Source organism: Solanum pennellii, chromosome 4 (assembly GCF_001406875.1).
Source record: "Solanum pennellii chromosome 4, SPENNV200".
Taxonomy (NCBI): domain Eukaryota; kingdom Viridiplantae; phylum Streptophyta; class Magnoliopsida; order Solanales; family Solanaceae; genus Solanum; species Solanum pennellii.
This window is the reverse complement of record NC_028640.1, coordinates 66586698-66598276: the sequence shown is the minus strand read 5'-3', so window position 1 is coordinate 66598276 and position 11579 is coordinate 66586698. Positions and strand designations below refer to the sequence as shown.

The 11579-nt window shown below is 31.9% G+C and overlaps 1 protein-coding gene across 4 annotated transcripts; it reads right to left on the bottom strand.

Moving 5' to 3' along the window:
* Positions 1-342: 342 nt before the first annotated feature.
* Positions 343-4166, bottom strand: LOC107016036 (pentatricopeptide repeat-containing protein At5g01110). Of its 4 annotated transcripts, none has more exons than XM_027916802.1 (2): positions 1054-4166; positions 343-860 (listed from the first exon to the last, which is right to left on the bottom strand). In XM_027916802.1, exon 1 carries the CDS (start codon positions 4096-4098, stop codon positions 1882-1884), a length of 2217 nt encoding a protein of 738 aa, XP_027772603.1. In that variant the 5' UTR covers positions 4099-4166; the 3' UTR covers positions 343-860; positions 1054-1881. The 4 variants fall into 4 exon arrangements, with proteins under 4 accessions (XP_027772603.1, XP_027772604.1, XP_027772605.1 ...); XM_027916803.1 differs by having other exon boundaries at positions 343-857; XM_027916804.1 differs by having other exon boundaries at positions 343-1198; positions 1438-4166.
* Between the last annotated feature and the right edge of the window lie 7413 nt (positions 4167-11579).

Sequence of the window (11579 nt, the reverse complement as noted above, 5' to 3'; positions counted from 1 at the left end):
ACACATACCATGATGAAAATATAATAAAAAAGAGGGTGTAGTTATTAAACTAATAAGTGATAATTTAGATACGGAATTCACAATCTCAATAATTTTTATATGAAACTCAAAAAAAAATATGGTTAGATGTTGTTTCATCCCTTGTCTCTTTTCTTTTTACTTGTCATTTTAACAAAATAATTTTTTATTTTATTTTTATTTTACCCTAAATATTAATTTGTTATTACTCAAATCATTTTTATTTTTTTCAAGACCTAAAACTATAGATCAACTAATATTAGTGTTGTGGTTTAATAACAACATTAATTATTATTTTTTAAAGGACATGTAAAGTAATAAAAATGAAGAGGGGAAATATTTTACTTGTCGTGAGTTGAAAAAATGTACAACTTGTTTTGTTATCTTCAACATTGTCCAACTCAAATAAAAGAACCAAACAAATTTTACATACTGCAACACTTTAAGTTTTACACTGTAACCATTTGACAACTCTTTGCCTATACACTACATCTATAGTCTATCCATATATTTTTCACTGTAACTCAAGTAGTCCAGACATCTGTAACCTGGGGTTCTAACTCAGTCAAAGTCATGGAAGAAGTCTGATCAGTTCATAATCACTTCTCCGTAAACCCCCGGACATAACTTTAGTGAAGGGTTGTAGTTTTATGTTCAATTGAGTATTGATGGAAGCTCATTTGGTTTGATAACACAAGAGCAACTGGATCTTTGATACACTTCTGAGAACTGCTACTAGCAGTTTAACATGTGGTCATCAACATACCTTGGATGGCATTCGCGGCAAGCACCAGACAGCCATAAATAACTTTTCTGATTCACTTGTCTCACCATCATCGCTACTGAAGCAAAAACATTTGGTTTAAATTTTCAGCTTTCCACAAAGACACCATAACATGGAAGCACAAGGAAACAAAGTGTACATCACCAAGTAAACAATCAAAAGAAACTCAAGAATATTGTTGCATCCCTGTCGGATCCACAAAAAATACACTACTTATGCATTGTTAGCAAAAGTTGGAACCTATGACATACTGTGCTCTCTGACAAATTGTGAGTCCACCGGGTGAACTATCAAACTCGCAGATGAAAGAGGAACTTCTGCATATTCAATCTTGATGGCAATCTTAATCCATTAATAAGCCCTCTTAAGTTTGTCGCCGCAGCCAAAAGTACATTTCTGAAAATGAAGCACCGCTCTGTGTCTGGCCAATGCCTTACTAACAGATAATTTTTTAGAGAGCGGAAACAAAACAAAATAGTGTATTTCTAGCTCTAGTTTCGGATGAGCTTCTCCCAATTATGCCTGGTAAAAGAATAGGGCTAGAACAAAACAAGGGGCATTGTATGGAGGCTACCAAGTAGAGGTGCGAAGCAAGCAATTGAGATGCATAGAGAATAGATGGTAGGGTTCCAAACCTCGCCTAGCACTGCACTTAAGCGGAGCTTGTGGTAACTCGTTCCTTGCTTGTTTGAAAGAGCTTCAGATTAGATTTAACACTACATATGACATTCCATTCCAGCCACTAGCTCTCTCTTTAACCAATCAAGATATACAGATGACAACAAGTGAGGGGTCTGAAAATGAAGCACCGCTCTGTGTCTGGGTAATATCTCACTAATACACAGTTCCTTAGAGAGCAGATGTCCAATTGAGCACCCATAGGTATCTATTCCAGCAAGTGATTTCTCCATAGTTCTCCTCAAATCAATCAAGCATATTTCACATAGGTTAGCAATTCCCTAACGTCAAAATATCAAATTTAGAAGAGGGCTTACATGCTGAAACTACAAACAGCAGAACTCACAGAAACGGCAGAAATTGATGGTCATAAACTTTGGTGGGCTCAAACAGCAAGGAGATTAAAACTTGTCATCAGGAATGAAACCCCTCTGCAGCATTTCATCATGAAAACGAAAAGCCTCCTTCAAGTTATCCTGAGAGACATGTCCATTTATCAATGATGTATATGTGGATCTGTCGGGGTTGATACCCCTCTCAACCATTTTCCTGTACAGCATGTTGGCTTCCTGCATTCTACCAAATTTACAGAAACCATCCAGTATGGTATTATAGCTAAAAACATCAGGTGACAGACCTTGTTTTCCCATTTCATTAACCAAATCTAAGGCTTTATCCATATTCTCCTCTCTTATAAGCCCATCAAGAAGAGTATTATACGTAATTGAATCAGGAAATAGTCCTTGGATCTGCATCTTGTTCAGAAACTTAGCTGCCCTTGAAGCATCACCACACCTGCAATATCCCTTGATAATAGAGTTGCAAGTCACAATAGTAGGTTTGATACCTAGGATAATCATATCATCCCATAGTCTTAATGCATCAGATACATGACCCTTATTACAAAAGCCATTTATGAGAATACTATAAGTAATATAATTAGGAGAAATATTTACAGAGATCATCTCATCCCTTAAACTGAAAGCTTTTTCCATATCACCAACCTTACAAAATCCATCAATCAAGCTGTTATATGACACAACATCAGGCTTGAGGTTTCTCAGCAACATGGCTTCAAACAAGGTCTGTGCTTTGTCCATGTTACCACACTTGCAATATCCATTGATAAGCGTGGTAAAAGTGTAAAAATCAGGATTTACATCTCTTTCCAACATCTCATTGAAAAGCTCATTAGCTTCCTGAAGCATCTTTCCTTTGCATAATCCATTCAATATAGTATTGTAAGTGACCACATCCATAACTAAACTCCGCTCCAGCATTTCATCACGCATCTTCATAGCCTCCTTCATAGAACCATTTCTACAAAACCCACCAATGAGAATTGTGTATACTACATTATCTGGTGTAAGACCCTTGCGTTTCATATGCTCATAGTATACCAATGACCGGTCAAGACGACCAGTTCTTGAAAACAACCCAATAAGTGAACTATAACTAACCAAATCAGGAATGATAGCTCGATACAACATTTCTTTGAAAACAGATTCTGCTTCCAGCACGTTACCGGCTCTACAGCACTCAGCAAGCAATGCATTATAACTAGTAGTATCAGGGGCCAGTCCACTCTCTTCCATCTCAACCAAAAGTTCCCTTGCTCTCCCGTATTGTCCATTCTTACACAAACCATTGAGAATAGAATTATAAGTTAAAAGACAAGGTCTTAACCCTGTAGCTTTCATAATGTTTATCACTTCATCAGCTTCTTCAAGAAGCCCCTCGTGACAATATGCATTTATCAAAGTATTGTAAGTCACCATATCCGGAAAAATTCCCTTCTTTTCCATTTCTTCAATAAACGGATTCACGCTTTCAATTTTCCCATCTTTACACAAAGCATTCACCATTATATTGAGGGTATACACATTTGGCTGAATGCTACTCCCTGTCATCTCACCATACACCTCCCATGCCAAGTCCACCCAACCAATCTTCACAAGCCCTCCTAGAAGACCATTACACGCATTTATCGGAACACAAAGATTCCTCCTTTGCAACAACCTAAATACTTCTACAGCCTCCCTAATCTTCCTAGCTTGTACATAAGTCCTAATCAGCAAATCAAAAACATATGGATTCGACCCACATACCCCATAAGTTGACACCAAAGATTCCGCAATCTCAATTCTTGAAACCCCACTTCTTCTAATCATCCTAAGAATAAAACCCTGTGCATCAGCTACCCTCTTAGACCTAATCAATACATGTACAGTAGCACTCATTGAACTCGTGCAATGTTTAAAATTAGGACAATTTACAGAAACCAAGTTGATGAATTTCTGTGCTAAATGCAAATCATCACGACAATTAACAAGAACTTCAAGAAAAGTAGACGGCTTTAAACCATGTAAAGAATTGGTTATTGGCTTACCTTGTTTTAGGTTCCACAATATTTTCTGGACTACAAATGTGTCATCAGATGGTGGGGTTGAAGAACCATTAACAAAGTGTTGTGGTTCAAAAATGGACGATTTTGGGGAATTTTCTAAGTGGGTTTTGCTTATAAGTGAAGCACAAGTTGCTGTGCCTCTGATGGTGGATTTGGGAAGACATAGGCGTCGTGCTGCTGCCATGGGAAATTGGCGTTTTGAGACTGCCATTGAAGTGTGGCTCTTGGAACTTGCTACTTTTTTCCATTACAAGGGAAAATAGGGGAAAATGAAGGATTGTTTGATTTTTGCAAAATGATTAATTAAATCAAACACTCCTGTGTCCCTAATTATTTGTTTAATTTCTTTTTTAATTACTTGTTATTTTTTGACATTAAAAAAAGAATAAATTAATTTTATTCACTTCAATTAACTACTTTAAAAAAACAGATATTTTTTTTTGTAAATCTTAAATTTTCAATCCGTTATTTACATCAAGTTATTTAAAATATGATTATATATCAATATCATTTCTTTTTTTTCGGTGTAAGAATACTTTTTTGTTAATTAATAAGTAGGTTGAAAATAGGCATAATATTAGTCTATGACCAAAATCTTAATCCACACTTAAATTTAAGTACTACAGTCCTATTCCCCTAAAACTAATTTAAAATGGAAGAAAAAGAGTGTGCTCATCCTCCTGAAGGCAATATTGAGTGCATAAATTGGACATATATGTATTGATTAATATATATATATATAATTTTATTTCTTTTTTGTAAAATATTTTTTTTTATTTTTTTTCTCACTTTAAACTTTCCTTAATTAATTTGTTATCTTTTCACTTTTGATTATTTTTTAATATATATATATATAATTTTTATTTCTTTTTTTTATAAAATATTTGTTTTTAATTTTTTTCTCACTTTAAACTTTCTTTAATTAATTTATCTTTTCACTTTTGATTATTTTTTAATATATATATAATTTTTATCTCTTTTGTTTTATAAAATATTTGTTTTTAATTTTTTCTCACTCTAAACTTACTTTAATTAATTTATCTTTTCACTTTTTAAAAAAAATAATGTGTACTTTTTTAAAAAAAGTGATAAAAAGTGTCCTTTAATTTTAACGTTTTATTTTTTTATGTTTTATTCGATTTTCTTCACTTCTTTTGATATTCATTCGAAATTAACTTATTTTAAATACAAGACATTTGAAATTGAATTTGAAATCAAATCAAAACAAAAAATGAAGAAAATAAAAGGAGTAAATAATTTAACAGAAAAATAAAGAGAGAAAACAATGAATGATGGTCAAAAGAGTTTCGATAAAAGGTAAAAATGTGTATTAACTTAATTTAGTACAAGATAAGAAAATAAGAATATTTTTAGGCACGGCAGGTGCCGGACGCGTGTGTACAAATACAACTAACTTGGGTAGTTAAAGGTGTTATGTCATCACAAAAGGTGAACAAAAATATGAAAAAATGAGTTTAAGAAGGTAATAGGATCCTAGTGTAATTTAGGTGTGTCTCCGATACTTTGATCATAGTCTAGAAGGCTACGTTGGTCTTATCCCTTAAAAATATACAAAAATTATTTGATCGTACGTACATTTATATTAAAGTCGGCTTCAAAACGAATACTATTCGGGATGGAATAGACGAAGTTAACGGTAAAGGTGAACAATTTGCTCATTTATGGGCAAAGTGTCTGTTTTGATCTATATTTTAAGAGAGGGTCTCTTATTGGCATTTGGTGCCTAAAAAGAGTTCATTTTGCGGCAGTATTCATTAATATCATATCTACTAATCTCATTTATACTTTCAAATAATTATATATTATCTCAGAATAGGGCGCTAAGTATTTTTTTTCTTCTTCTGGTTGTAGGTGTTGTGATCAATGCGATTGAGCTTCGATACTCTAAAATAGTAGTTGAAATTCACTTTTGAGTGAGCTTCCTTCTTTATGATTTGTGCCTCCGTTCCACTTAGTAGCCCGAATTTGCTTATCCCCATTAACACGCAAGCACGCTTTAGCTACTAAGCTTCCAAACAACCCATTGTACTCAAGTATTAGAATGAGTATCATAAAGTTTTTTTTCCAGGGAAAGGCTCCCCCAACATCTGTGAGTTACATCCTTCCCTGCATTGAACTAGAACTCGAAAATCAAAACACATAACATTTGGAGTAAGATAGAGTTTTTGACCAAAAGCATCCATGAACTATACTCTCAACTTAAACTACGCCCTTAAATTATCATTCTTAACACAAACATCCCACAAATATTTAACACTTAACCACTTTCATATTTTTGTTTTAATTTTTTTGTCAAATAGTTTATGGATTTTATACAAAAACATGTGCAGGTCACTTTACTCTTGGTAAAACTTAACCACTTTCATCTTTTTATGCATGGATTGAAGTAGGCTTAAGTTATTTATGACCCCTTAAATTTGTCCACATAATTCACTTAGACACCCTAACTTGACTTGTACCTATTAAACACCTCTATCATTTCAAATTTGAACCATTTGAAAAAAGAATTGCGAATAAGCTAAAAGTAGAAAATGTGTGAAATACACTCGCGATAACAAGTCAATTTGACTAAATGAATTATTTTAAAGTAAAAAAAAAACGAACAAAACAGAAAATTAAACCACTCTACTTCCCCTCTATCCACTAAAGTCTAAAACTCGGATTTCCACTTCACTTTAAATGAATTAAGCTTATGAACTATAAAGGTAAATTTATGAAGGTATGCATGTACCTTTGTGAAAATTGATATAAATAATTTAAGGTTGCTTTGAGTGTAAAACATTGATATTGTTGTTATGAAATAATTTCTCACATACAACTAATACATGATTGTGAAAGGGCTTTTCTCACGAAAGCGTTCATAAGGTTAAAAGTTTTCCTCACCTAAGTTGAATAAAGATTAAGGAGTTCTTAATGAACTCTAGTTTGGACTGGTTACTAATTGTGTATTTTCATGGATAATAAGATAAATTATGATTATGACTATTCTGTGGGATTTATACTAATTGCTTTCATGTCATTTCTATTTTCAGACTTTGTATGTGATGTTTGGGTTACGTCTCAATCACTTCCCTCATGATGTACTAGATGCTTTGAGACTTTTGTTTAGACTTCAGCTTTTGTCAAGGTCTTTATATTAAATGCTATATTTTGAACTCTTTACTCATATTATCTTGTATGATATATACTAAGTGGCTTTTGTAAGGCCTCTCGGGGTTTCATATGCCATGTTACACCTAGGGTTTACTTTGGCTTTTGTAGAGCCTCTTAGGTACAGCAATAATTGACATTTATATATTAATGAACATATGACAATGTTATTATTAATTGGCATTCAAATATTAATAAGGATATGACAAAGCCTTCTTATTATTATAATTATAACTATAAGATATTCAAGCGTACGGTCCTAATTGTGTCTGGCCTTTTAGTATACCATATTTGGTGGTAAATAGAATGAAATTTATTCATGTTTTAATTTTACACAATGTTTGGTTGGTAGGATTTATATATGTATTAATTTTATAAAATATTTGGTTATGTTTCAATGATTTCACATGTTTAATACTTGCATAACTTATAAGGAAATTTATATATAATTTTATGGGGATAGATGAAATAAGTTATGTAGATATTATTATAAATGGATTAAAATAATAAAATTTCATATTTACCCCTTCTTTTTTCCACAAGGATAGCTTGGTTTAGGGACAAATTACGTAGGGACACAGTATTATACATTAATAATAGCTATCTCTAGTTGAATTATGGATACAATATATACAAATTAATAAGTAATTATAATTATAACTCAAAATATTTATTTATATATTTAAATAATAAAAGTATTCTTGCTGTTATTCACAAAGTAGCATTTTAGGAAGCAACAATCAGACTCAGTTGTTATCTCCTTATTCATTGACAATACTTAATTCTCTATGTTATCGATAGTTTCTCTGGTTTTTATAAGGTACTGGATTCTTTAGTTCACTTTTAATTTTTTTTATTTGTGTATTTAATGTGATTCAAGATTAGAAAGTAATATACTCTATCAAATATCATTTTTGATAATTTTACATACTAAACAAATTATAATTACTTGACAAGTGGTGAAAAATACATTGTGATGAAGAAACATAATTATTATTGATAAAACGATATTGGTACAATTTTTTTTGTTCCCTCAATTCTTTCTAGGGTTGTTAGTAATGTATTTCTCGAATATAAGAGGTCGTCATATCTCGATTTTTCGTGAATATTTTATGAACGGAGAAGGATCTAAAATGCCCTTCAAGTATTTGAATTGGTACTAAATTACCCTCCATCAACCTATCGGCCCTATAATACCCTTGACGTCCACCTTTCAGCTTAAAAATACCCTTGATGTTAATCCTTTAACTCATGTTGCCCTTATTTTAATAGCTTCCTTAAAGTAAAATTATTAAATATTTATTTATTATATTGCTTAATGTGATTGGTCCAAATTTCTCAAATAAATAATAAAAATGATGTTTTTAAATATTTTATTTTTTTATAAAAATCACTTATGATTAAATTTTGACCTGATACACTTGAAAGTAATATCGAAAAAATAATCAATTTCATGATGTCTTCTTATTGACCTATTATAAATCAACCCCAATTTATTATACGTAACAATACTCATAGATGGGGATCCAACAAAAATCTATACTTACCACGACAAATTGTCCATCTAAAAAATTTATTATAATCATTAATATAAGGGAAAAAGGTCTGTAAAATACTCGAACTTTGATAGAAATTGCTATTACAATACCATATTTATGGAGGACCTTTTACCTTCTGCACTATTAAATAGTGTATTTTAATTAAAGGTGTATATATGCTCACGTGGAAACATTACTATTTTATAATGACACATATTTATGATGTCCACGTGGGCATATGTTTACCTTTAAAATACAATATTAAATAATGCAGCGGTAAAAGGTCATTTTCAAAGTTTGGTATTTTTACAACAATTTTGGTTAAAGTTTGGATATATATATTTCAGACTTTTTCCCTTAATATAAACTTCTCTCAATTATATAAATGTCTTGTCCATTTTCTCCTTTATTCCCCTTTTGATCACCTATTTTTAATTAGGATATTCGAGACTCAAACTTGAAATAAACTCACATATTTATATTCTTTTAATTAGTATTATTGTGACAATGAGATGAGGGTGGGGATAAGAGAAATGATTTTTTTTATTTTTTTATTTTTAATTTTAGGTACACACAAAAGAAATATGTAATATTTGTACATATTTGCTTAATTAAATAACCTTTTATTGAACTAATTATTTCTATATGAATGCATTGTTATTTTCTTGTTTTCCTCTCTCTTGTTTGTCATAAATTAAAAAAAAAAAAATTGGTAGACAACATCCAAATAGAATTTTTTTTTGGAAGAGACAGGAAGTGAAGGGTCGGGGAGGGAGGAGTGTAGAGAGTAGATGCCTAACCTTTTCATAATTTCAAATTTACTATGAAATTCAAAATCGTGTGAACTTATATATTAAGAATTTCAAATTATTTTCAAGGAAAAGGGTCTAAAATGCCCTTAAATTGTGAGATTTGGTACAATATTACCTTCCAACCACCTAATGAGTATCATTTGTTAGACATAAGGGTACTTTTGAAGCGAAAGGTGGGCGTCGGGGTAATTATGAACCGAAATGTGAATGCCAGGGGTATTTTTGTACTGATAGATGGATGGATGGTGTTTTTGTACCAATTCAAATACTTGAGGGACATTTCAGGCCCTTATTTCTTAATTTCACATTTTTATGTATTAGTGGATTGTACATGTGACAACCAGGTTTTGAGTGTTAATAAAATGAATTAGTTTTCTGGTTTTATCTTGTTCTTGTTTTATCTTTCCGTTTTTCTTTCATTTCATCGGGTTGAGGATGACTTGTCTTATTGGGAATAGACAAGTGTCATCACATTATTTTTGAATCATAAAACTTGCATTCTTAGTATTCAAATATTAATCAAATCTTGTGGCACACTTGCATAAATAATTAGAATTAATATAATTAGGTAAATAGTCAATCGACAAGCTCTTTGGGTCTGATAATTCGACTATCTTTACTTGGGGTGTGCATTTGGGAGTATATTTTTGAACCATGAATCCAATTAACTACTAGCCAATTTTAGAGTATATTTTCTTTAAAGATATGTATGGCAAGAAGCTGAACTTTTTTGATTGAGTCCTCCTATTATAGCTCAAAATACATTCTACTAGCCTTGTGGTTGATGAACTTGGAAAATGTGTCATAGTATTCTTCTTTAACCTTTTAATCTGTCATTTTGCCTAATTGTAACCGCTTGTTGAACAAAAAATCCAACTCATCATTCTTTGGCTTTTTTCGAAAGCTCATCTCTCGATAAAGCAACATACATTTGCTACTTTTGAGGTGAGCTTGTATTTATTACGTGCTTAGCCTTTTGTTTTCTTGAAATCCGGGTTCTCTTCTGCTGCTTGTTTTGTATTCCAGCCTTAAGCTATTTGTTATAAGTCATGTGAGCACTTGATGTCTTTTGAATTGGTTCAATGCTTGCATATTTTTGTTCTTGTAAATGGTTATTCTTTTAAAATCAGCAAACCCCGTTTCATTTTCATGGGGGTTTGCACTTTATTGGTCCTTGGTTGGTAATTCTCGAAAACAGATCTGCTCTTTGTAAGTGAGTAGTATTGAGAGTTCTCTTCAATTAAGGTTAGTTTATCTATGGTTATAGAAAAATTCTGTTTGTGTTTCATTTGGGGTTGTGGTTTTATGTTCCGGTAGATGCAAATTAGTTACTAGCCTAGTGTAGAACTTCTAATTATAGCTCGGGATCAGTAATACTAGTCTTTGGTTTGATGTATTTGGTAAATGTTATCATAATATTTTTTTCATATTTCATCAATGATTTTTTTTCTTATTGATGGTTACATGCACTTGAATTCAAAGCTTCTGTGCTCATAAAGATTAAAACTACACCTGATATATGATCTACCCCACAGCCATCCGTGGAATTGTGGTACTTGAACGTCCTTGTTTTTTCTATATACAATTGGATCTCTGTAGAGAAATGATATACATTATGTTTATCTTAAGTTAAATCTTCTATGCATTATAGTAAATTTAAATTTCCTTATCTTGTAAATACACCGAGAAGTCAAAAGAGAAAAAGTGCTTTAATAGCTGGTCTTACATCTGATGAGGACTCTGAAAATATAACCCGAGAAGATCCTTCAATGCAAGGACCTAGTGGGAGTAGAAGTGTCGTTGCGAGTGGCCATTCTAGTACCGGAACTATAATGACTGGTAATCAAATTGTACAAGTCAAACCACCACTAACTCAGGCGAATTCCAAAATATAATTCCCAAGCACAAGGCAGTTGGAATTCAGCTTTTTAAGCCTTAATATGGGTTGTCTTTTGAAGTTGGTGTCAACTTAGTGGTTCTTTGCCATGATAGTGGCGTGAAAGATTGTTGGTTCAAGTCTAAGGCTATACATGTATCACAAAAATATCTAAAAGTTCAATATGATGTCATCTAGGATTGTGATGGTCCTTAAAAGCTCGAGGTCCCATAACAACTGTGACTATAACTTAAATCTGTATACTATAACATATGATATACTTGCATATATTAAC

Bases quoted from the DNA above. Each gene is read 5' to 3' on its own strand.
- LOC107016036 (XM_027916802.1), bottom strand. From the start codon at position 4,098: ATGGCAGTCTCAAAACGCCAATTTCCCATGGCAGCAGCACGACGCCTA.